The sequence below is a fragment of the Sphaeramia orbicularis genome, chromosome 6, assembly GCF_902148855.1.
Source record: "Sphaeramia orbicularis chromosome 6, fSphaOr1.1, whole genome shotgun sequence".
NCBI classification, from domain to species: Eukaryota; Metazoa; Chordata; class Actinopteri; order Kurtiformes; family Apogonidae; genus Sphaeramia; species Sphaeramia orbicularis.
In genome coordinates, this window is record NC_043962.1 from 18,777,419 (window position 1) to 18,805,136 (window position 27,718).

General features: G+C 40.0%; 1 protein-coding gene across 1 annotated transcript in view; it reads right to left on the minus strand.

Annotated features, from left to right (window-relative positions):
- Positions 1-27,718, minus strand: part of LOC115421305 (neural-cadherin-like) — a 94,121-nt gene that overhangs the window by 48,483 nt on the left and 17,920 nt on the right. Inside the window, exons 2-8 of the mRNA XM_030137120.1 lie at positions 21,293-21,490; positions 11,918-12,143; positions 10,909-11,113; positions 8,812-8,923; positions 5,383-5,632; positions 2,352-2,494; positions 665-837 (exon numbers count right to left, since the gene is read on the minus strand). Of these exons, the coding sequence (XP_029992980.1) occupies positions 665-837; positions 2,352-2,494; positions 5,383-5,632; positions 8,812-8,923; positions 10,909-11,113; positions 11,918-12,143; positions 21,293-21,490 (1,307 nt within the window). The remainder of the gene's footprint in view (positions 1-664; positions 838-2,351; positions 2,495-5,382; positions 5,633-8,811; positions 8,924-10,908; positions 11,114-11,917; positions 12,144-21,292; positions 21,491-27,718) is intronic.

Consider the following 27,718-nt stretch of genomic DNA (forward strand, 5'->3'; position numbering starts at 1 on the left):
CGGGCAGATGGAAGAAAAATGTAACAATATTGTGTACATGCTTGTATATTAAGCATGCTTTTGGCAGTGACATGAGCTAACAAAACACTGATATAAAACTGAATGAGAATTCATTAAAATTCAACTTCATGAATTTTTTATATATCTACAGTTCTGTTTTCATAATGTGACCATTCTACATCTACTGTAACTTTCGGTTGCCACCTCTGCTGTAAATGTTGACAAATATGGCTGTAGAAAATAACAAAATGGGAATCTTAAACATTTTCAATGAAACACTCATTTTATATATATCCTTTAAAACACCTGTCTCTATGGTTGGAAGAAAAGTAACACAAGATGCGCCCCTGGGTTTAGCTGTTGGAGGTAACTGCAGAGGGAGTAACCTTCAGGGCAACTCTCAGGCTAAAGCACACAGCTGCTGTTCATCTGGACACATGTAGTTTGTTTACATGTTTGTGAGGTTGTTTGTCACTGTGGGTCAACAACAGGAGATCTGTCGTTTCATCTGGACTGACATCTGACTTTTAAGTTTGTTTAAAAACCCACAAGGCTTACACTGCATGATTCACAAAACAATTTTTTTCCAAATCCCTCCAGCTGTGGGTTATGGGAATAAAGTAGATTGAAAAGCTTTTTGTGTTATCTGTACTTTAAAACTCACCTCCTCAAAAACCGGTTTGTTGTTGTTGACATCGTCAACTCCAACGATGACACGGGCAGTGGAGGAGAGAGAGTGAGGCCCGCCTGATGCATTATCATCCGTGGCTGTTACATTGAGGACGTACTCCAGGCCTTGAAGCTTTGGCAGGGGAGTGGAGCGGAGACGAATCAACCCTACAAAGATCACAGAGCCATTAAACTACACATTATAAAAAAAAAAGTCAATTCCATTTGTCATTAAGCAGGATATCAATGTGGCCTTGCATGTTGAGGAAAGGGCTATAAATAAAAAGACACACACACACAGAAAAAAAGCTTATCACATGTTCTAGAAAACAGAAGGGAGATAGGAAGTAGTGGAATTTCACCCCAAAAGTCCACAAAAAGGTAAAAAAAGAAATCTGATATGCAGACTAAATCCAAAAACCAATTTCACAGTGGTGATTTTGTCACTTTTCTAATCTAATAATTGCACGATCTGCTCTAAAGATGCCCATCCAGTTCAGCCACTTGAGCGAAAACATAAGTAATAAGTGACTTGGGTTAGAAGTTAACTAGGCTCAGCAGATGCCTATTAGCTGTTCCTCTCTCCCCCTTTGTCTGCTTTCATGTTAACAGTCAAGATAAAAGGTGGGATAAAAGGATGCAGCATCTGAGTCAACATCTTTCTCGTCAACAGTAGTACAAAAACATCAGAGGTTGCAGGACGAGCAGGCAGGCTGTGATGTGGGGGGACTCATTGAAGTGAGAGCATGAGGAGATTTTTTATTCTCTTGTTGCGTTTCTATTCATCTCTTTCAATGCTCTTGATTAAAGACAGCACAGCATGCAGGTACACACGGATGTGAGTGCCTGACTTCCCTCTCTTCCAATTTACTTGTGATTCTGGCTGCCCACCGAGCAGAAAGGAGGACTAGCTCCTAATGACAGTGTGTGACGTTGACATCACTGCAGTACTACATTAAAATAAGTGAACTGTGGGATGTACATAGTAATTCTCCCAGCTTAAATGTCAACCTTGTTTACAAATGCGACAGAAGCTCCAGCATCTATTCAATGAGGCAGTTCTCTCTGCATATACACCGAGTGGGAATCCGTATACTGGTCTTACGCACCCAAAGGACATGAGACTTAGCATTTTCTTGTGCTGAGGATACACAGAAAGAAAGTGGAAAAGAATATGAAAAGATGACACAAAAGAAAGAGGAGCTGGCAGAGCGCAGCCTGAAGATTGTGAGCTATGATAGAGCAGTTGTTGTGAAATTGAATTGAAAGGGTTGGGTGACAAATGTCACAGCGATTGCCACTGGTTTCGGATCAAAGGGTAAATAAAAAAGATAAACTGTGCAGTCACCAAAGCTAGAAAGCTCAAAAACACGGGAAACGTTTCTCCTAGCACCTGCAAAAAGGAAAACCACTGTGGAAATTTCCTAAATAATGTCATCGTTTATATTTATGACCCCAATAACAGAAAGAGCAGCACTCATATTGAAATTACAGCTTTTAATATCAACTTCAATATCTTTCCACATTGACTTTGAAAGTAGAGGGCGTTCATTGCACTCCACTGTAGCAGAAATGTATTAGAGAAAATTGAATGTGTGAATTGACGGAAAGCCTGTCAATTAGACTGAGAGCTGCAAATATGGAGTCTAAATGTGAAGGGCTAGAAAATTAAGAAGTATCACCTTTCTGGCTGTCGATGATGAAATTTCCTTCCTCATTGCCCGCCGTTATGGAGTAGATAATACCATCGCCATCTGGGTCTTTGGCCAGAACTGTGGCGACAAGGGTGTTGGGTCCTGCATCTTCAGAAACAAATGTTCGATACCTGCAAAGAGAAAATTAAGTTTAACACGTGCATGAAGTGAGAGAGTGTGTAAGGAAAGCACAAGTCGATGACAGAAACACACCCAGACAGGAGGCACGAATCATTTACACAGTCCAAAGCATCAGCACGTTGATTAGACTTATGGTTGTGGCTTTTCCTTGTCACTATGATTTAACCTGTCCGCTTAGCTGGCCAGACCAGAGACAAATGATAATGTCTACTGGGATGTTGAAGTCATTGAACAAATGGTGCTTCCACATTCCAAGCCCACTGTGGGCTATTTGATCCAGTGCCTTTTAAAATGTCAACAGTGATTTGCTTGCTCTGTGGTGCTGGGCAGTGAGATGCCCGGCCAGACACAGGAGACTGATATACCACTGTGGTACAAAGCACAACAGGGTGGTGATGAACTGTGTGACTTGGAGGACGCAGAGATGAAGAGAAATGGAAAACAGAGCAAAGGCGAGATGGAGAGAGGAGTGGATGACAAAAAAGAAGGCAGGCACTGATATGACAGGTAAAGTGATATGTGGGAGATAGAAGGAAGAGAGGAGCAAGACCAAAGAGGAAAGCTGATAGACAGAGAGGAGCAGTATATAAGAGGGGGCGGCGTTCGCAGAGTTTCAGCTGATTCGTCAGCAGATCTCATCCCCTGTGAGATTTTGTGCTGTATCTTCCTAATGTGTGTGTGTAAGTATGTGTGTCTGTGCGAAGGGGGTGTGAGGGGTGTCGGTGTCTGTGGCGAGAAGTCAGAGGTGATTGATGGTTTACAGAAGAACGCTGATGGGTGATTCATCTCCGCCAGTCGCGGCAGTCTCCGTGGCAACATGAGTGACCTGTAATCTGTCACCCGACTCAGAGGCCACCTCTCCGCAGCACTGTGGGATGAGACATATACACTCCCTTCGGCTTTTCTTCCTGAAGCATCTCCCTACATCTCAGTGAACTGTGAAGTTGTACTCTGAGCGTGCTTGCCTGTCTGTCTCCCGGCCTGAACGTCTGGTGATTTGCATTTCTGTAAGCTCTCTGCTCTCTGTCCGTCGCTCACTTCAATCACTTTGAGCCTCTCTACAACTTGTTGAAATGTGAAGTGAGAGGACTGCCATAAAACATTAGCCTAGCCCCTTACATGTGCAAATGTCTCAATTAGTCTCACTCGCAGATTAAATTCATAAAAATCTTTTTCGGTCTACCTCACATGCCTGTCTTTGTCCACTCGGGACTTATCTACGCCTCAGTAATCCACAGTATGACGAAGCGGTATGAACACACCTTACTTGGCAATCTGCCTGCATTTCTAACTATCTGTCTGCTGGTTTGGAAACAGTATTTCTCTGGCTCCCGACAGCCTCCTGTGTTTATCTGCATATCTGACTCCTGTCTGCTCGCCTTGTATGTTTTTGGTATTCTTGACTCGCTTGCCCTGCAACCATGTTTCAGTTTTTTTCTTCTTGGTTTTATGTTTGTCTGACTACATCTCCACCTCTCTGTCTGCCTGTTTGTTTGGCTCTTTGTCTAGCCACCCACCGAGACTGACACCTGACAACACAACAAGAGCGACTAGCAGAGGTCTGCAACAGTTTTCTGTGAAGGTCATTGAAACATGACTGACAGGACAAGCTGCTTACTCATTTGGGGGAATAAATGCAGTGGAGCCAGTGTGACAGTTGCTGCCCACCCACTCACACAGCTTTGCCAAAAAGGCGGTCCAGGACACACTGGATTGCATCCGTATGTCATTTTAGTGCATACCTCTGGAAAAGGCCAAAAATAAACCCACAGGAATGCTGCGTGAATGTTTGCTACGCTACTGAACAGGAAACCTTTTCACCAAGCCTCCAGAATACGCTCTCAAAGTAACACTGTCAGAGCGTGTTCGCGGTTTAACACTATAAAGCGTTGATGCCAGATGGCTAAGATTAACACTCCAAATAAAGCATGTTAATTTTGCCTTAGTGACAGAGGTTTAGTGGTTTTGCTACAGCAGTATTCATGTAAGTTGGCCGGTATTCATGGCAGAACTCCATACAAATATTTTAGCGATGAATAGCCTGGAGAAACGCAGGTCTACTGTGTGATGTAACAACTTACATATCTGTGATGCAACTACCTTGTCTGTTCGAGGAGCAAAGCTTCACACTGATAAAAGGTGATCAGTGAGAGGAACCCAGACAGCCCACTTTCAACAGTAGGCATATAATTTACGCTTGTCAACTTGGTGACAATCTTTGATCTTTGTCCATGATCAAGAAAAATAAGTGTCACTTTTCTGAACACTTTATTATTGTTATATGAACCATGAGCCACTAGTGTTACTACAGTCAATTTCTAATCCAGGAAAACTGTTAATTGGAACCACTATACTGTAATACTACACAATACACTATATTGCAAAAAACATTACGAATCTTTGAGGCAAGTTTTAGAGAAATAAACAAGACTTCATTATAATGTCTTTAAATAAACAAGACAATAAACAAGACATGCAGTTCAATCATATTCAATTATTTATAATCAGTTTTCATATTGATGTGGAGAGATTATTTTGAAAAAGGTGAGTAGTAATAAATAAATAATAGTGCTTTTCATATTTCACTGTTGATAGGTTATCGAAGTCAAAGTAGTTTCTTTTTCGATTTATTTATTTCATCTGATGTCAGACTAAAAATATACCGAAAATGCCAATAACACCATGATAAAAAGCTGAATATTAGATCTGATGATGTGCCATAGCTGATAATTGGTCTATGCCTGAACTGCAAGACTATGATTATTTGTTATAAAGTAAAAAGCAGAGGGAAAATTGAATTTCAAAGTAAAAAGGCTGGAGAATAATGGTTCGTATGTGTTAAGGGTAACAAAAGAATATATGTGATAAAGCTGCTCACACAGGCTGGGAGAATTCAGGGGCTTCATCGTTGACATTGGCCATTCTCACACGGACTGTGGCAGTGCCGGAGTGAGGCTCGTCTCCGCTGTCCACCGCCATCACCACAAATTCATACAGATGGTTAGGCCTCTCATAGTCCAGCCGGCCCGCTGGAAAAACAGTCCCGTGGGGTGAAATGCTGAAGTCCGGACTCAGGGTGTAATAGGTGAGCTCAGCATTTAACCCTGAGTCACAGTCTGTGGCCAGCACTGGTAGGAGGAAAGACATCACACATGGATCATCAATTAACAGTTAATCAAAATGAGCTGATGAGGTGGCATCAGCTGATGAATATGTTGACATCTGTGTGGATCATTATCTCTTTATGGCCTTGCTAAACATGTAATAGATCATATGCTCTGACAGCTACAATTACTAGCACACAAACTGCACTGTGCCCTCCAGAATTATTACCATCATTTGCAAAAATGAGCTTAAAGACAGCAAAAAGAAACAGAGAAATGAATGAGTGGTGTTTTCCTGCTGAGACTGTTTTGAAATCCTTTTATTCTATGGTAATTACATAGAAAAACTATAGATTGTTTTCTAATATGGAATAAGGTTTTTTCCTTCTTTGACTACAGCTACAAATATTAACACCCTTGGTTGCAAAGCTAATTTCAGTCGTAGCTTGCCGTTTGGTGAATTTCAGTTTTCTTGCACAGCCCCTCTAGCTCATAACACTTGCATATTGCATATTCTTTTGATGTGTTTATTTCCTCTGTGTCAAGCATCAGCAGCAGTACTTTGTGCATCCCAATGCTTCATTCTTCTTCATTCAATATTTTGCAATATAGTCAAAGCCTGGCATTTACTTACTTTTTATGGTGTGCATAATATGACAGACTCAACGACTGTCAAAAAAATAGAGGGATTAAATCTCCTTTACACCTTTTTGTTACTCCTGCTCTATAGGCTTTGCTACAGATTACATATCATCTTGTATTTTTAGCCTCAACCTCAGTGGAAAAGAAAACCTCACTGTAAAGTACCCATCTGTGTCTTACAGTGTCATGGCCTGGGTGATCGGATAATAGGAATTTTACTCCTTTAGTGCCTTAACCCTTTGACATGTCATTAATTAGCTGTGCAGTCCAGCAGATTAAGAAATTACATCTTTTTCCACTGTTGAAGGGCATTTCATGCTCATGTTAGGGTTATTCTAATGAACTATAAAGTTCTCACTCACTCTTAGGTATAAATTTCACTTTGCCATTGACCTGTCTTTCAGAGGACTCCCTGTGTCTCCACCTTTGATCCCTCTACTGCTGAGTTGGGTTTTTTTTATATCATACTGAACGTGTTTTTTTGTGTTTTGTTTTGTTTTTGTGACTGTAGTTGTCATTTTCTCCTACTGCTTGCTCTACAGTGCCAACAATTTTTCCGCTTCAGGCTCTGTATACAAAATGTTTTCAGATTAAATTTGTTCCATTTTTCTCACCCAGATCCTCTAGAAACAATTGCCCAGCCAGAGATTCCACTAAATCACCTGTGGTAGAACACAGGGGACAGCAGTCCAACTGATAGAGAAACATTTTGACAAGGACTGAACGTTGAGCAAGGTTAAACAAGAATTCACCTGGAATTTGGGCCATGTTTTGTATGTAATTTACATTTTAAAAACTTTAAAAGGTGGTTTTGCCTGAAGCCTATGTTAATATGAGAGAAAAAACATAAGACTGTGAAAAATTCTCTGATCTAGTTAAGGTACTTTCCAATCGGTTTTTAGGCTGTAGTTAAATATAAGGCATCTCAAAACACCTGAATCTCATTTGTAGTCCTAAATGTTGTTCTTCTAGCAGTGAACTAGAAAAACAGGCAATGATATTGGAAAAAACATCCTTTTCGGAGGGACCACAGGCTATTACACGTCATATAACAACAGGGGCGGCGTGGGCGCCTTCTTCAGCCCGGGAGTTTCATGCCCAAACCGGCCCACTTTTCCATGGAGGAAGAATTTGAATAAATGAAACAGCAGCTAACTCTTCCAATGCCTTTTTATTGGTTGTAAGTTCAGTTATATGCTGATAAGTTAACAGAAAACACTTCACTTGAACAATACTAATTCAAATTTAAATCAGATAAAGATTTACAAGGTAAAAAATATAATAAAGTTGAAAAAGTATTTACCTTTGTACAGGAGCAATAAACTGAAATTAAAATCATTTAAAATTACATTTTTCTTCCCAACAGAGAGGTGCTCCATTGTTAAGTAGTGGCAGATCCAGAAAAAAATCTATATATACTTACATATATAATGTCCTTCTCTGAATTGTCCTATTCCTGCTCAGCAGGACTGCTTGCTTTGTTTACAGAACATACTGTACACTACAGTCATATTTCACAGCACAATATACACTCTAATCTTAATTAACCCGGAAGCTTAAATATAAACGTCAGAGCCCGAAAAGTACCAAGACAATCAGATAAGTCAACCTTTGTCTGACAGAGATTTTGCTCAACAGGTAACAGGTTCAGCCTGTAATAACGAAGATGGGGGGGCACTGAGGGCACCAGAAGGTAAATCCGCCAGATTTACACTAAACTTCATTTTCTTAAACCTGGCCTTTTCAGCTCCACCTGGCCTCTTCCTGCCCTCCATCACTACCAATGACTCACACTACTGCTCCAGAAAAGAAGACTCATGGGCCAAACCAACTGAAACATTTGGGAGGGAAGAATTCCCTCAGATGGTAGAACCCATTGAATCTACTGCAATGTAGGGGCTGCCCTGTCCCATGAATGGAGAGTGAATGCAAGAAGAAGATTAGAGAAGTGACAGATAAGTGTCAAAATTATTATTCCCATCCAACCAGCCCAAACTCCAAATTGACATGAGCTGGCCCAACGGGAATCCTCCCGAATCTCCCGATTAGACACCCCACCATTGTATAACAATTAACAGCATTTGATTAGCCATTTAAACAAACTTTACATTTCTGAAGGCATTGCATTTTTCTCATGGCTGCAGATTTTGACAAACATGTCTACTTAGGTTTGTGATGATGGTAATACACACACCTTTAGTTTCAAAATTGGCCATTATCAAGTAGCCTCATGCATTAATATATAAACTGACATGCCATTATTCATACAGCACACTACAAATCAAAACAAATGCGTGGCATCTTTCTAGCAGCAAAGTCAGAACATTGTAATGGAGATTTTGATTACAGATCTATTAGCTTTTGCAAAAGCTGAAGAATTTTGAGTTTATAAGCTGTAACAATGACTTCAGGCCTGAATTAACGATTTAGCTCCCTGAAAAAAAAAGGGGAAAAGGAAAAGGAACACATCTGTTGTTTTCCTGCAGGAAAAGTGGCTTTTCGCAAGTTTCTCTTTAGAATGAAACAGATGGACAAGAAATACAGGGTCAGAGCGGTCTTACCCTGTAGTAGGGATGTTGCCGTGGTTACAGTTTCAGGGACTCCATCCACACTGTAGATGGACTGGAGGAACTCTGGGACGCAGTCATTCTCATCTGTTATCAACACCTGAACCTGATTAGTGCCAAAGTGATGGGAGAGGAGAGGAGAGGAGAGGAGAGGAGAGGAGAGGAGAGGAGAGGAGAGGAGAGGAGAGGAGAGGAGAGGAGAGGAGAGGAGAGGAGAGGAGAGGAGAGGAGAGGAGAGGAGAGGAGAGGAGAGGAGAGGAGAGGAGAGGAGAGGAGAGGAGAGGAGCAGTATTAGAAAAATACAAAATTAGCATTTCTTTAATAACCCTCAAATCCAGGAGACAACCATATGAAATTCTCTGTACAGGAAGCTGACCCCAAAACTTAATCTAAATTGCATTTTATAGTTTCTCAAGTTGCCAGTTCAACACATCCTTTATCTTCCACTTCATGATTTCCCTGAGTCAAAAATAGAAATGTTCTGAGCATGTGTGTGCCTCACTGTGTGTGTTTTCGACAAAGGCCCTTAGCCGCCCTGCGCCCTACAAGCTCCCTGTCACCACTGTGTGTAAAGTGTGAAGTGACAGCTGAGTAATAGTCCTGAAATAACTGGGATAGGTTTTCCCAGTCTCTATCCCCTAGTCCACAACATGCAGTTAAGCAGAGAGAGAATTTGCCTTCTAAATCTGTGATATGAAGTAAGTGCCTGACATGATAATTGGGTAACAAAATCTTTGAATCAATAATTTAAGTCCAGCTGAATGCATGAATAGTTTATTGAGAAATATGCTTTTTGCAAATCAAGCTTAAGGATTTGGGAGTGTGTTCTATATTTTACATGCTTTATCTCGAAATCACACTCTGGAGAAAAAAGATTTACAGTGAGACAGAAACAAAAGGGTAAAACAAACCACAAAAAAGGCACATCTGACCTGCTTGTTAGCGTTTCGAGTTTATTCGGCCGCGCCATTCCTGTAGACAGTCACAAACTCTGCTGCTTCACTTTTGTGGTTATCACCCAGAACTGCAGTGTCAACAGGTCGACACTGAGATCAGATCATTGCTGTTAATGCAGACTTTTTAGCTGCTACTAGCCACATAATATAAGATTCAGCTGAAAACTGGTCCAGAGGGATTGCTTTAGCTGACTTAATTCAGCGGTCTAAGTAAATGGTTGGATGACAAATGCAATAATAACTAGAAAAGCACTTGGAGAGCGCAGACCTCTGCCAAGGCAGATCAGTGCCCCCCCAATCACCACCAAAATTTAAACATTTGTTCCTTGTGCCAGTATCAACATTTCCTGAAATTTTCATCCAAATCCGTCCATCACTTTTTGAGTTATCTTGCACATGGACAGACAGACAAACCAACGCCAGCAAAAACATAACCTCCTTGGCAGAGGTAAAAAACAGCACAGAAAACTACTGCTTCAAGCCTGGCTAACCTCAGTGTGTGAACTTTATGGACTCATATTTGCTATCTCTGTCAGTCTCTAGATTAGTGCTTTTCAACCTTGGGGTCAGAACCCCACGTGGGGTCACCTGGAATTCAAATGGGGTCGCCTAAAATTTCTAGTAATTGATAAAAATAAAAACTTACTAATAAAAAATATATGGTGAGTTGACAGAGACAATCACAATCCATAAAAGACATGACAAACTGAAGCTGAAACTGAAGCACTGTGGTACTATTTATCTTTCAAATGTTCATTGTGGTCAGTTTAAGATGCTGCAGCTCTTTCATAATTCATAGTCTGAGTTATTGTTTGTTCAGTATTAATTTGCAGCCTTGTAAATATAAGCTGGACTGACCAAGGAAAATAAAAATTCTCACTTTGTGCAGTAATCTCAACCTGGCTTTTCTGCCTCCATCCATAATAATATACATTATATAGATTAAATGTCGTCTAAAATTAACGTTTTTTGCAATATAGTATAACAAACTATTACATGATCAAAAACAAATACATTTAAGCAAAAAAAAAAAAAAAGTCTCCGTTTTGAATGTCTGGGGTCCCCACAAATTTGTGATGTTAAAATGGGGTCATGAGCCAAAAAAGGTTGGGAACCACTGCTTTAGATAAACTACCTCCGTGGCAGTGCTTAGGCCTCCAGGATCCTCGCTGGCTCGCACCATCAGCAGGTAACGTCTCTGGTCACTCTCATAATCTAGTGTCCGGGTTAGACTGATCTCCCCTGTCGCCGTTCTGATGCTGAAAAGGCTGCTGGGATTGATCAGGAGGCTGTAGCTGACTGGCTGCTTCTGGAAGGAAATGGCAGACACCACCAGGAAGCTGCAGAACAAAAAGAAAGTCATTAGAATAAAACAAAATAAATCCTCTTTTGCAAACATATAGTCGCAAACATGTTTATTTAAAATCGAAATCCTCTTTTCTCACACCAGCAGTGCACTGTAATGAAATCAATTGCTGCATGGCCCATTGGGTGCATGCTATAAACACAGTCAATCAGTACTTGTCACTGCTGTGTAATAATGTAATACTATTATGCAGATATCAATGTTTGTTTTCACGCTTAAGAGAGTCTCCGTTTCCTAACAGAGTGGTAATGATATGTCAATTTATGCTTCAGAGTGCTGGTGTGTCCACATGAATATTCATCTCAAGTCTTAACAGGTATAGTGTTGACAGTCACAAAATAAAACAAGGGCCTTTGTCCGTGCCCACAATAACTGTTTCACTTCACAGATAAAAATACATTTTAGTGTTAACTCTGACAAACTCTGTTGCTTGTATGTACAACCGTGTAAATATTGAGTAAACTACAGTGCGCTTTCAAACGTATGTGCACTCTAGGTACTACTTTTACCTGTCTTTCATTGTATTGCATTTTTGTTAAGCAGGCAGATGGTTATACCTATTGAGTTAATAATACATAATCTGACTGTTTAGTGCAATCACATGACAACACACTGCATATGGTTTCATTACAATTTTTCGTTTCCTGCAGTTCGGTCGCTATAAAAGATAAAATCTATAAATCAAAAATGTTTTACATGCTATACCATGATGTTCTGCCCTCATCCCTGTGTATGTGCATGATGAAGTGGGTGCTCCGAGTACATATCTGGTACTCACGGTTGTCCTTCAGGTGTGTTTTCTGGTATGGAGATGACATAGCTTGTGTTGGTGAACTGTGGTGCTCGGGCTCCTGCCACCACAGAGAGCATAGCGGGGGCACTGCGACTGCCCAGACCGTCAAGAGCCACCACGCTTAACAAGTACTCTCTGTCCTGCTGAAGCACCAGCCCCGTGGTCACCACCTGGCCTGTCTTCTTGTCTACTACAAAGCAGCCATCACCGCCTACAGGAAAATACAATGACATTATTTTCTAGTGCTGGATCCAGACTAATCCAATACTGCTGTGGTGAATACTAACTCCATACTACTGCAAAATGGAAATGCTGTGGGTGGCTATTGTATGGATGGATTTTTAAGACAGACAGATTTATTTTATGAGTCACATTAAAAAAATACCATGAAATATGATGAAATGAGAGCATGGACAATGAATGGTTGAACTCAAAAACAACTGCATAACACCTGCTGGGATAAAAGCACAAAGCAGCTTTTATAAAATTACCTTTTAAATGCTATTTTGTATGCAAACAGTATGCAAACAATATGTTTAACATAAAGTTGATGCAGTATGCAGTATTCATCACCAGCTTACTAGTGCCAAAGGAAAACAGGGGATAATTAGTCAACCCATGGAGAGCTGCTTCCCAGGGTAGGTGAACTACTGCAGCAAAAACACTCAAAATAATTTAGCAAAATTTTTTCTTCTCAAAGTGAAAGTCTCTCATCAGAATCTGTTCTTAACAGTACACATCGAGGGTTTTTTTGTGGATAAGCATTTTATTTGTTGAACATCTTTAAGAACTTTAAGAATGAATATTGAAAAAAAAAAAAAGATTTGTACTGTACAATTTTACAAAGGTAGAGTGTTTCAACAGAGGCCCTTTGGTATAATTCCTCTTTTGTATTTCCCACAAGTAAAAATCTGTTCAAAATAAATACTGTACACTGGTCCTTCCTACTACTCTCCAGCCTTAGTTATGAAGTAGACAACAGCTGTCGCTGTCATTGTTTGCATCTGCTGGAATCATGGCTGACTTATTTACAGCAAACCACTCTGCCAACATCTACCAAACAAAAATATGCATGAAAAGTAGGCATCAGTTGCAGGTTATTTTACGTTTAATTCCAGCAGAAGTGGTGATTAAAATTCAAGATCAAATGTACACATATGCTATATATGTAAAAATGTGAAGAATGCTACTAACCATTCATCTACTTTAATTAAAGGTATTCTGTAAAGACAGACCAGCATGTCCAACTACATTAACAGTCAGTTTACTTCAACTTAATTCATTATATTTGTCCTTGAATGGTAACAGTGATATTCATATGTTTTCTTCTTTGAGAAAAGAACCAGCCTGCTTCTTTCTTTAGATTTTGCACCATCGTTGTTTACATGTTTTCTAGCTAACTGGCCCCTTTTTCTTGAGTTTTTTTGCCCATTTGCAACACTTAAATCATGCGATCATGATCAAAAATGTATGTCGTGCAGCGGACCACATAGGATTACAATGGTTTTCATGTACTGGTTCATTAAAGATGCAGTGCTTGATAGTATTTGGATTCATTGAACAAAATTCCTTAATGGCCTTCAGCATACTGTAATTCAAAAGATCTGACAGTAAACAAGAACTGTATCCCTTTCTCTAGACTCTATTTTTAGACTATAGAAAATCTAATGAGTGACAAGACAGATTTGTCCAAACCCAGGTGTTTTCAGACAGGTTGTGGGGTAAAATATGTGATTGACAGCTATAATTACCGATGACTGTTAAGGTTCAGACAGATGTGACTCTATTGTTCTACCTCTATACAGACGCTTGGAAAAGTGGCTTCATTTTAGCACAGCAGCATAAATCAGGGTCCAAATGTCTGTAATTATATGTTTTTTTCTCCCTTGATTTCTGCTCCTCCAGCCTCAGGTATTCCTATTTAAACTATACATTCCCTTACAGTTTGTGAGGAAATTATCAAACTTTTCTCGGTAATGCTTTTATTTAACAATTTTGTTGTACTAGTTATTTCACAAATTATGAATTTTCCAATTTGACATCCTTCATTTTTTCATGTATGTGTATAAATTCTGCTTAGATATATATCACTCACTAACATCTATCACTAAAGTCCATGGTATAGCATTTTTGGGCATTCATACATAAGAGATTTTTAGGTAGAAAAATGACAGAAGCACTTGTAAAACCCAATATTTACGCAGCAGTGTATAGTACATACATACATACTGTGCATCTGTTGATAAAGATCATGTGTGATGAAAAAAGATTCCAGATTGGCTTTCGATAAATTAATGTTGAAGCAAAGACTACCTAAATTAAGACCACGAGACCAGAACCAGACAAGAACAGGACCCACATACCACGACACATTTAAAGTTAAATGTGTAACATCCAAACCAAAGGAAACCTCAAATTTATGTGAAAGACAAACATTCATGTGGAGCTCTCTCTTTATTCACATATTTTAATGTACACTTATAAGTAGAGGCCGGCCGATTAATCGGTCGGGATTATAGTGTATCGCCAATTAATCAACATCGGCCAATATGTAGCCGATATATTAACTTTTTTTGCTGCGCGGAGATTCTGTCGCTTGCTGCTCCTGTGTGTCTGTGTGTGTGTGTGTGTGTGCTGACCGGAGAATAAGAGGAACTTTAAAGTGAGTTAGTTTCACTTTCACTCCTGCTTGGACAATGACGCTATCACCCCCCCACACACAATCACGGCGCTACTCCCCCACGCGCTATGACAAGGATTGCACAGCTTATTCCCCCCGACCCCCCATCCCGGCGAAAATCACAGACCGCTACTGCGTGCTCTGACAAGGATGGACCGCAAACACCCCCCCCCCCCCCGTCTTATGAAGTATTCACCCCCCCACACACACCCATGTCTGTGCACTTCCTGTCTACCTCACAGTTTCATTCTGCCAGCAGGCCTGGGTGTTAATAGTGTAGGGGAGACTGGGGACAGTTGTAACACAGGTCAGTTGTAACTCTTGCAATTGCTCCAATCAGGAACAACATAGGACTCACCTAATTCACTCTGCACATGCTCAGTGTAGTCCTTACTCCACATAAGAAGTTGTAGTGCCGTGAGGCAGACACATCAAAATTTGTGAGGGAAAACATAATTTTGTGGTCTGTAATATTTTTTGCTCTAATTAGGGACCGAGCCGAAAGGTAAGGCCCTCTCACACAGTGAGAGGCCTTGCCTGCAAGCAAGGCCCTATTGTTATTCGTTCGTCATGATATTATTATTCACACACCACTTTGACTTGGATTTTGACCCCCTAAACATGCTCGAAAACTCACCAAATTTGGCACACATGTCAGGCCTGGTGAAAAATTTGATAAAATGTAAAAATTAATCCCATAGGTGCCAAAATTAGCTCTCTAGCGCCCCCTAGATATACAAAAATGGCCCTAGCAGCCAGTAGGAATGTTGTAGAAACATGAAACAAATGCCAAAATTTTCGTCTCATCGAGCCCGACAATTCACGCGCTGACACTCATGACCTAACTCCAACAGAAAGTTCAGAATTTGCCTTTCAAAATAAAATGCTCAAATTGGAAACTTCCAGTAGGAATGTCGTAGACACACAAAACCAACGCCAAAACCTTCGTTTAATCGAGCCCAACAAATCATGCGCTGACACCTATGAGCTATCTCCAACAGGACGTTCGCAATTTGCCTTTCAAAATAAAATTTTTAAAACTCCAATTACACCGTTTGTCGTATTGACTTCTAAATAGCACCAAAAGATAGAGTGAACCCTCCTCAAAAAAGTTACTTCGCACTTTTTCCATAACTGTCTTAGTTTTTTTTTTTAGAAGCCCGCAAATTTGCGATGTTTGGAACTCATTTTTCACTTTGGAGTTTTTCCCCCCATGTAACATATCTACGCGTTCACGGGACTCAGCACAATGCTCACATGCAAAAAATTTTCAGATAGCATGTACGGTTATTGATTTATAACAATTTGTTTATTTTCATACTTTGTCCACTTTAGACTGCCATTTGACCCCCTTAACATGCTCCAAAACCATGCCATGTATGTCATGGCTGGTGAGCACTTTCATCCAATATCAAAATTAACCCCTTGGGTGCCAAAATGGACTCTGTAGCGCCACCTATGTACTAAAAAACACACAAAATCTGCCCTAGCGGCCAGTAGGAATGTCACAGAAACATGAAACAAATGCCAAAATGTTGGTCTGATTGAGCCCGACAAATCATACACTGACACTCATGAGCTAACTCCAACAGGAAGTTGGCAATCTGCCTTTGAAAGTTACTCTACGTTTCTGCAATTACTGCTTATTCATTTCAGACTTTTGACACAAAAGTTATACCTCATTAAATTCCCACAAGTCTGCAGAATCCAAAAGTGAAAGAATTTTTCAGATACAACCTACGGTTGTGGAATAATGGCGATTTTTTGAAGAGTATGTTTAGTTTCATTTTCACAATGACAAAATCCCTATATAAGGCTTACTAGTGCACTTCAGTGGATATCTGGTAATAGACCAGTGGATAGAGCAGTGGTCTGTTGTACTGGGTATCGTCCTGGGTTCAAGCCCCATGCGGGACACTGACTTTTTTTTTTTTTTTCCTTTTTTTCTCCCCCCTCACATTTTAAAACAGGTTTTGCTGCATTATATTGTGGATATTGGACATTTTGCACACATTACAAAGTACACGGAATACATTTAAAAAAAAAAAAACCCTATTACAAATAATACATAATGTCTATTACATAACTTCTTTTCATTTTTATGACCAAACGCTCAACTGTTTGTACAATGCTTCTTCATTCAAAAGTACTCTTTCTCACAGACACACATGCTCACACAATAGGGTTTTTCCAAAAATAATAGCCTTAAATGTGATAAATCATCACTTTTAGGCTCAATTATTCATACAGTTTCAATTCATTTTTCAAACTGATTCTCTCTCTCACATACAAAACAAATGCACATACACACAGTAGGGTTTCCAAAATAAAAGTCTCATTTAAAGGTGATGGTGGTTTCAGCAGAGGGTCGCTGGTGTTCTGTACAGATGTAAGGAGGACAGACACTAAAGGGTGGGAACTGGTATCGGGACGGAGAGGTGTGAGTGGAGCTCAGGTGTCGACGGTCACGGGAGGCGGATCGCGGGGGAGGCGGATCGCGGGAGGCGGAACGCCCGGTGCGAGGTCCCGCCCAATGCTGCTTGCAGCTTTAATTATTATTTTTGTGATTGCATAGTTTGCATTTGAAAGTTGCGTAAATTATATTTGAGATAAACAAAGATTTAAGCAACTGTTTATCCACCTGTCCACAATTATCTAATAAAAGATTATTATATCCTGTGTAGATCAGTGTTCTTATTTCATATATCGGCCAAAATATCTGTTATCGGCCAATATCGGATATCGGCCAATATATTGGATATCGGCTTTCTTTAGTCCCCAATATTGGTATTGGCATCGGCCCCAAAAATCCCATATCGGTTGGGCTCTACTTATAAGCCACTTTTATTAGGCTAACTTTACTACTGCATCCTGTTGTTCACCCTTTCACCTTCATACCTTCATTAATTATTTGTGGCAGAAGGTGCTGTAAACATTGTTCAGAGGTTTTGGTTCATATGACATGATAGCATCACACACTTGTTTCAAATTTTCCAACTACACTTCCCTGATGTGAATCTCCTGTTCCACAACATCTTAAATATGCTCCATTAGATTGAGATGTGGTGACTGTGGAGGCCGTTTGAGGACACTCAACTCACTGTCCTTTTCAAGAAACCAGTTAGAAATAATGTGAGCTCTGTGACATGGTGTGTTATCCCGCTTGAAGTAGCCATCAGAGGATGGGTACACTTCATAAAGGGACGGGCACGATCAGCAATAACACTCAGGTAGGCTGTGCCATTTAAATGATGCTCAGTTGGTACAAAGGGACCCAAAGTGTGGCACAAAAATATCCCCCACACTATTATACCACCAGCCGAAACATTTTATACAAGGGAGGACAGATCCATGCACTCATGTTGTTTACACTAAATTCTGATCCTACTGTCCTAATGTCACAGTACAAATTGAGAGTCATCAGACCAGGCAACCTTTTTTCCAGTCTTCTATATTGGCCAATTTTAGTGAGCTTGTGCAAATTGTATCCTCAGGTTCTTGTTGCAAGGTGACAGGAGTAGTACCTCGTATGGTCTGGGGGTTTGATGTGTTGAGTGCTCAGAGATGCTCCTCCGCATACCATGGTTGTAGCCAGTGGTTGTGTGTGTTACTGTTGCCAAGGGAGGGGCACTGACAAATAGTATTAAACTGGCTCTAGGGCTAAATAGGTAAAGGCCAGAGTATTGATAAGTTTCGACATTACTGGTTGGTACCAGGGAAACAAAAATAGAAAAATAGTTTTCTGCTGCATTAGGTTACTGAAATATAAAAGCCATCTTGCATTTTTTTTTTTTTTTTATCAACTCCGTTTCTGACTAAGGCATTCATCTGTGACATATTTTTGGAATTTCAATCCAGATGAGAGATCTCAACTAGGGTCTCTGAGGGATTGGGGTCTAGGAGCAGCTCTCTGTCACACAAAACCACGCAAAACACACAGAAACCTTTTAATGACAGTGGCCAGTGTTTGCCAGAGAATTAAACTGTAAAGTGGTAATTTCACTTTGACACAAGTACAAGTGTTTTGCACATTCAGGTGGAAACACAAGCACAACACTTGTCACAACACGTAGCAAAATCCTGGCAAGTACTGGAGAAAAAACACACAATTTAAGATTAGCTCATAGTTCATCTATCCGCCTTGTGCTTGTTAAGTACCAGTATCTGTCTGGAGCACAAACTGTGCACAAATGTGGAAGTAAATGGTAGCCAGCTGATTGTTTCACTCTGAGTCTGTTATTAAATTTGATCATAAATGGTCAGAGCATCATCTTGTCTGTCGTTCATAGTTTCAGAGCAGGAGGAATTAAAGATCTGGAGGCTGTAGGAAAACTACCACACAGTGAAAATATTAATGACTTCCAGCATTCAGTTTCATATTTAAAAATGATGAGTGAGCGACATTTTTTTATTGCAGAAAGTAATTAGAAACAAATAAGATATTTGTTTCTAATTACTTACATAACAAAATCAGAGTCTATGATAGTGCTTACTTCAAAACAATATTGTTGTTTCCTACTAAGCCATATTAATTGTGTATTAATTATATGGGCTTACACTAATTTTGTCCTCATTTGAACCATATTCCTAACCCCATCCTGAAAAAAGAACCTATAAGAATACCATTAAAGTACCAGATTGATAAGCAGCAAGCAATAAGAGTAGTAGTATCAATAAAATCTGAACAATACCACACCTACTGTTGCCTGTCTATCAGATCGAACCAGTCTACTCCTCTAACCCCTGGCATCAGCAAGATACTTTCCCCCAGAGAACTCGCTCATTGGATATTCAAAATTTTTTGGACCATTATCTGTAAAACTTAGAGATGGTTTTGCATGAAAATCCCAGTAGATCATCACTTTCTGAAATTCAGCCAATCTGGCACCAACAACCATGCCATGTTCAAAGTCATTTAAATCACCTTTCATCTGCATTCTGATGCTTGGTTTAAACCTCAGCAGATCATCCCATCCACGTCTATATGCCTACATGTACTCAGCTGCTGTTATGTGATGGTCAATTATGTATTTGTATTAAGGAGCAGCTGTATAGATGTACCTAATAAAGTGGCCAATGAGTGTATACAGTGTACATTTGAGTACAATCATCATCCTCGAAAAGCATTGCAGAGGAAAATGCTATGAGAGATTTTTTCTGATGTCTATGAGCAAACCGCTTATCAAACACTACAGAGCTGAAATCAAATTATCATCTATTTACTCAACACTTATACTTCATGTTTTACCATCCTCCTACCACAATGACATTTTTCATGCAAACAAACATCAGGTTTTCTGAGCGACTTCTCATTTTCTACTTAGAAACTCTCAGCACAGAATGCATCCCACAATTAATTATAACCTAAGGCATTATTTTTGTTTTAATCTTCCTTAAAAATACAGACTTTTTTTGTTGTTTTTTTGAACAATCATCCTCTAGTAAAACCACAAAACAAAAATTAAAACAATTAAAAGACAGAAAATATCTAAATTCCCATTGCTTGTGGACTCATTCACCAAGCACAAAACAATAATAGGAGTAATTATATGTGAAATAATGATACTGAGGAAAAATCATCAGAGAAAAAAACACATGGAAGTGGAAAGTTATTGGTTGTAGTTGAAGAGGGATTTTTGACTCAAATCACAGAAAGGATGTAGGTGTTAACAAATAAATCAGACAATGCACTTGAGGTACCTTAGGGACATCTCCAAAGTTGTGTTCTTGACAGTTCTTGACATAAAATCTAGACATATCTTTTTTAAACTGTGCTACTTTTAGTAAAATATTAAAAAAGACCTAAATATCTCAACTGCTGCTGGTAAATACCATAAAACCAGGTCAGACGGATAGACAGACAGACCTACTTCATCAAAAGTCCAGCTAGTCTCATCTTCTTGTGGACTTAGAGGTTAAGCACAGGATAAGAGGGTTAAAATTTACATCTTGGGATCTTAAAAATGGGTCTAACTCACTGTAAGGAGGTGAAAATATTTTCTTTTAAGAGGTAAACCTTACTGTTTACTTAAGTTCATAGTTTGGCCATACAGACCAGAGGTACCTTGTAGTAATTATGGTTTAACTCACATCAGGGAGCGGTGCTGTGGACTAATGCGAGTTGGAGGGAAGGCAGTAGTGCTTTGTAAAGCCCCGATGGCAAGATTAGCACAACCCCCATTTCTGACATGCCAACAAACCTCTATCCCCTAAACCACCAGGGGGTCTACTACTCTGGCAGACTTCCAAAAGCCCACTACGTGTTCACATCTGTGTGTGTGTTTGTAGGATTCTCTGTGTGTGTATGAAACAGAGAGAAGCTGACAGAAAGACAAGAGTGTATGATAAGTGCATAAACAAATGTGTGAAGGCCTCTGGCTGTGTGTGAATGTGTGTGTGTTGAGAGAGAGAGGGCAACAGAGATACAGAAGAAGAGAGAGACAGGGTGACAGAGAGACAGAGAAACTAATGGACACCTAAAGAGTGTATGAATGCATGAATGATTGTGTGATTGCCTGCAGCTATCTGTCTGAGTGACTGTGCTGGTGTCTGACTACTTGTATTTATTTCTAAGGCTTTATAGGCTGTCAGCCTATTTTAACAGCAACACAACTATTTTAATAAAACTTCCTTCCTATACATCTTTGTTCGTGTGTGTTTATGTGTGTAAGTAAGCTTACCATCTGACAAAAAGTATTCCAACTCCCCGCTTTTACCCTCATCATCATCCTGAGCCTGGAGCTGGTAGACAAATGTTCCCGCAGGGGCCTCATGGGAAACTACAGCCAGGTAAGGGTAGGGCTTCATATTCCACTCAGGAACGTTGTCGTTGACATCAGTGATCTTCAGCTTCACCTTGTTCAGGTACCAGTCTGGGCCTGAGGGATAGTACAGAGATAGTGACAGAGCTGTGGTTACTGAAAGTGACAGCTGTCATGTAACTATGTGTGTAGAGGGGAGACATGCAGCCAGGGGAATCCAAAGCACAGACAAGCAGCGAGTCAACTGAGGGTACAGGTATGTGAGATATAAATCCTCTCCAGCAGATGACAAAACATAATGCTGCAGGATTAGAATAAATCTCAGTGTGATTCTTACCTCTGCAGCGTGGAACAGATTCTACCCACAGACACACATTTCTGCCAAGAGAGCTGGCCAAAGCCAATTGCAGTACTATCTTTACGTGGCAATTTGCCCACTATCTTTGTGCTTCCTTTCTGTTTCACCATCAGTTCCAGGTTTTGGAACTTTGTTGAAAATGGATGTTGGGAGAAATGTTTGGGGCTATAGTGGAGGTTTTTGGATGTGACGTCATCCCTCTCTCCTCTATCAGGGCTACCATCAAGACACCCAAATTCCCACGGGAGGGAGCCTCAGCTACAATCTCATCTCCCAAGTCTGAGTAAAGCTACCTTGATCTTCCCACAGGGGCCTAGCGATGATGCGTCATGGCTGCAGGCATTTTGTCGCCTGCACACTGCCTCACTCGGGTGAATAAGAAGATTCCAGGAATCCAATTACCAACTTGCTCACCCTGAGCCAGGCAAGACAGCAAGAGTGCACAGCAGCACCCAAGGAGAAGCAGTGTACAACTGCATTACAAGCTCTATGACAGGAGCATAGCATGCGTTTTGCTGGAACTGATAGTTGGGGATCGTTATCCACATTAAACACAATGACACAATCTGGAAACAGTGTGCACAAAAAACTCCTGACACTGTCACCCAATCTGGGACACATTTTTGTGTAGAATCTATTCCTGCAAAGTGGAGCAAGTCACAGAATTGTGAAACTAAGACACTATTTCCACAAATATTGGCTGTGATCTTGTGTCAACGTGGCATGAAGGAATGTCAGAAGAGCTGCCAACCAGCTCAGCAGGCTGTGATCCACAGAGGCCATCTGCCTCACCCTGGAGAAGAAGCACCCCTGCCAGGACAAACCCAAACACATGCATGCATACAGATATGAACACAAACACAAAGCACTGACATACAGACCACACAAATCCAAATAGAAGCTTGCGCACTTGAGCTCTCTGACACTAGGATGTTTTTCTGTCGTCCTGTCTGTCTCTTACAAACACAAACAACACAAGTACGCACAAAGGTGAGTTACCTAAGAGCTAAAAGTAACTATAGATTTCAAATCCCATTATGTAAGAGGTCTCGTGTGTATCTGCAGGCTATATATGTACTTTTTAATCCAAGACAAAAGCAGCAGGAGTTTGCTATGCATCCCTTCACTACCTGAGGGTTGACTCAACAGATGTGCTGTCTCGGAACAAAATATTCTCCTTTGCAGGTTTTCCTAATGTTGTGTAATATAATGTCTCCTTAAAGTCGATTATAGCCAACAATAAAAAAAAAACAAAAAACTATATGTTGGTAATAAGTGGTGTATTCATATAGAAAATGATGAAAAGTCCTCAGACTGTATGAATTGCTATAATGAATCTTTTATAGCATCTAGAACTGGCTCAACCAGGCAAGAACGCAGAGAACAGATGCTGAGATCACAACTCCTATTTCTATTTTAACTGGCTTACAGTTAAGATGCATTTTGATGAAAAATACAATATGTTGCACCCCAGACTGGCTGTGGAGCGTTCACAACTGAAACACAATAGCTATAAAGTGTGTGACAGCTCCTAAAAGGATTGTTAGAGGGATAATAACAGAGGGAGGAAGAAGCTAGAGGAGAGAATTAATCTAGCTTTCTGCTCAGGCTTTAAAGTTGCTCTGTGGAGAGAAAAGTTCTGACTCTGATCTGACGATAGTTCGTTTTGGATAAATAGCCACTGTATCGTGGGGGCAGAGAAACTAATCAATGTTCAGATGCTATCTTCTAAAATGTCGACAGCGGCAGTTTATGCAATTTAAGCCAGATCATCCTGCTCTGTAAGACGGAACAATCCTTTCGTGATGAATAATGAGAAAGGATAAAGATTCTATTGCAGAGTAGGAGGGTTTAAAAGGCACTTAATCAAAAAGAAATCAGAGCTCCAGCACTTAACATTTAGTTGACTATCAAATCTTTGCGAAGAGAGCCGCAAGACACATTCCTTGCCTCCTGCTTGTTGGTGTCTTTCCCAGCCATGTCTCTGTGGTAATGGTGGTGATGATTTTACAAGGCTCCATCTAATTAGCTTGTTACAGAGAGACTAATCAGAGCCAAGGCAGATAATTAGACCCTATCAGCTTTGGAATGATAATGAAGAATGTACTACCATGCATGTGTGTGTGTGTTTGTGAGGTGAGCGAGTTGTTGTATGCACGCAGCATGTTCTGAGGCTGCAAACGTGTGTGATTTCTGTCTGATGTGGTGAGCGAGCGGCTGCAAGTGATGCCCCATGAGCACCAAACCGCCGCAACCTGCCTGAGTTGACCGATACAAAAGATGTGATCAAATAACCGGGCGAGGCAGAGGCTTACAGGCTCCACTGGATTTTTCAAAGTAAATATACTTTGTGCACATTCAGTGTGAAGGCTGGTCTGTACTGTACACTACAATCCCATAAGGATAAAAGGTTCTGCTGGATGACTAACACAATAATGTATCATAAAAAGGTGGATGACAGGGTTGCACTGTGTGGTATTCCAGGGCTCAGTGAGTACAATGAGTTTGGTGTGTTTGCATGTGTGTGCGTGAGTCGTGCAGGAATGAGTTCTATATCACTGCGAGCCATTCTGTTGATGTTTCCTGCTGTTAATCCTCTCCTTGGGTAGTTGCTATATAAAGCTGCTAAGTGGCTTGCCTGTATGAAAAAAAAAAAAAGTTGTCTCAAGTGCTTCTGTGCACATACACGCTGCCCACAGTACAAGGACACAGAGTGTGTGTAGGATGGGGATGAGAGGGAACACACTGAAGGAGAGAAGCACAAAAACAGGGAATGCAAATATCTTTAGAAGAAGAGGAAGAGGCAAAGAGGGGAAGAGGCAGGCAGCGTAGAGGAAGGGGTATTGTGTGATGCTAAGCAGAGAACGTAAAATAACACAACAGAGACAAGAGCACCCAGGAAACAACAAACAGCGTGGCATAATGCATTCTGGGAAGATCCATGTTAGGAAGGAAAACGTGTGGTAGCGAAGCACAGATCACAAGAGAAGAAAATTAAGAACACACAGTATAATTAATATCAGGGTTTTCATATGGATCCCTTGTTCCTCCTACATCCAGTGAGGGAGGAAATTAAGAAACAAATATTTCTGTGCGGAATTAAACAAATTGCATCTACAAGCATAAATATCAATGGCCCGTGCGAGACATGGAATTTCAGGGGTGCTTTTTTAGCAGCGAGTGAATGGAAAGTGAATATCAGCTCAATGGGGGAGTAATAAGGTACATTAACCAAATGTTTGCAGTGTTAAGGAGGCTCTATTCTGAGCCGCCCACCCCACCATCTCTGTGCTTAAAGCGGAGTGTGAAGCCGTCAGCAGGAGATCAACGCACTAAAAGCACTGGGGACAGAAATCTATTAACTTAAGGATCCCAACACCACACACTCTGGACTGTGTGGCTCAGAATGGCTGACACACAAAACATGTAAACATGCAAGCAGGCATTTTAAATCCCACAATAATTACAAAGTGAGGATGCCTTCTAGATCCGCACAATTTTTGCTCTCCACATCTCTGTTAGAAATGAAGTTCAATTAAAGTGGGTAGTATGTCACTGTCAGCAGCCGTATGTGCAATATCAACAGGATTGTAACTGAAATTATGAAGTAGTTGATCCACAAAAGCTTCAACACTGTCGTGAAAAATTATTTTCAAAACTGGATGAGTCTGCAACTGAACTTCTAAATCAAAGAAACAGTTACCAGAATAATAACTAAATCTGAAAGGAAGGAAGGAAAGAAGGATGGAAGGACCTGCAATTGTAAAATGTTCTACTGGTGACAATTAGCCATATAAACCACTTAGTCTGTCAATCTATAATGTTTATTGCTATCAGTTAGGGAATGAGGAGGTATGCATAACCCATTTTGTTCAACAGAAGAGTTCTTTGTCTGTATATATATGTATAATCTATGCATAAGTATAAGGCTCCACCACAATACTCCTGTGGGTGGATGTAAAACAAATAGATATATATTGTATATGTGTATATACTGTAAGGATACTGTAATATGTAAGGATATGTGAATGTATGATGCACTAATCCAATAGGTTCCACATATTCAAATGGCGATGGAGAGCCAAGATGAAAAACAACACAGCAGGAGACCATGACAAAATTCAACAAGGCTCTATCCTTTAATCTGTAGTCATACTGGATTTTTTTTATTCTTATTTATATATATCCACAAGAAATGCTATGTCTCTCCAATCACACATGACCCTGAGGTTTTAAAAATGGACGAATGGACAGATGGATGGGTTTTTTTAGTCATCTTTTAGTATAGTGTTGTTTCTATTTGGTATATCCTAAAGAAATGGAAAACTCATTCAATCCCTTTTTTGTATTGCTTTTACCACAGAAATATGTTCTCTATTCACTTCAAATTCACGCCCATGAAAGGAAAGGATTAAAAAAAAAAAAAAAAACAAGTGAAAATGACTTACATATTGCTTGTGCATAGCATACAGTTTGGCTGAGATTCCATGTTAACTATTTCTTGTAAAACCCTACCTTATGTGGAATCTCTGTAACATGCTTCTTTTCATCTGTGTGGCATGTCAGTTATAGATTAAAAATTAAAGCTAATACATAACATCTGCCGTTTCCGAAGGGGAGGGAAAGACAAAATGTACCTCCATCTGTATCACCATGGTAATAACCATAGGCACTGCTATGTTACCTCGAGTTCACGAAAAGGACCAGGGAGCAAAAAGCCTGACTCTGTGGATTTGTCCATAAGCCCAGAGTCCAAGGCTTGGACGTCAGTGCATTGTCACTGCTGCCCACATTCACATCACCATCACATTATGCATAAAGTCCCAGACAAAGGGATTTCATCCAGTCCTCACTGGTCAGTGCTAAAATGAAAAAAAGGATACTAGTGTATCCGAATGGTGTAAAGTAGACACCATGTAATTGCCACATCCCAAACTCAATTCCAGCTAGGCAATGCATGAGTAAAGCTGTATTTTAAAAAAAGATTACACATCTATCACTCACTGACTTCAGAGAGACTAGTGTAAACTTACATAGAGTGCAGTAAAGTCAAATAACAAAGTAAAACAATTAGCCTAAAAGCTCATTGTTAACCCTTTAAACCCTGAGCCTAAAATGGTCCATCTGAACTTTAATTCTTACTTTGACTATTAAAAAGTTTAGAAAATATGCTGTGACTAAGTCCTTTTGCCCATTTTTCCAGAGCTCTTAGAACTTTCAAAATCTAGCAGTCATTTACAATTTACTGCATCTTATAATACTGCTAAAACAGCTTCTTCTCCAGCTTCTAGTACAAGCGTGAGTGAAATTACCATAATGACCTAATAAAGCCTATAACGTCTCAGGTTTCAGAAACAGTTGGAATTTTTCCAACTGCACAAACAGTGGAAGAGTTACAGCCATCTAAACTGCATACGCAAAGGATGTGTCAGCCATGACACGTCAGCTTTGAAAGAGTTAACCATGTTAACAAAATAGGATTTTCATATGCATTTATTATACATTACATCTAAAACATGTTTGATATAATATTGGCATATAAGTTTATTCTGTATTCTGACACTATTTTTGTTCTTTTCATTAAGTTTGGTTGCTTAGGGTATTTTTTTCCATTCTCAGTGCTGGATCTCTGGTGCTGAGGACCAGCCAATATCTCTGAGCATGCAACTAATTTAATAAAGTTAAAAATACTCTTGTTCAATCATCAGCACAGAGCAGACTACGAATAAGCAACATACATTTGAACAAGATATGTATTATAAATAGTGTAGCTTTATTGCTTTTGATGTTGACACATTATGGCATACAAATAAATGCTTGTGGGATGTAATATGTTGAAGAAAGAAGCTGACCTGACATCATGTGAATGTAAATCGTCAGAAAAGAAACAAAAATCCATCCATGACAGGAATGTTAGTCACTTTCAAAATGACTCATGAAATCCCTGCAAGCCATAAAGATGAGAATACAAATTTCTCCCTACTGAG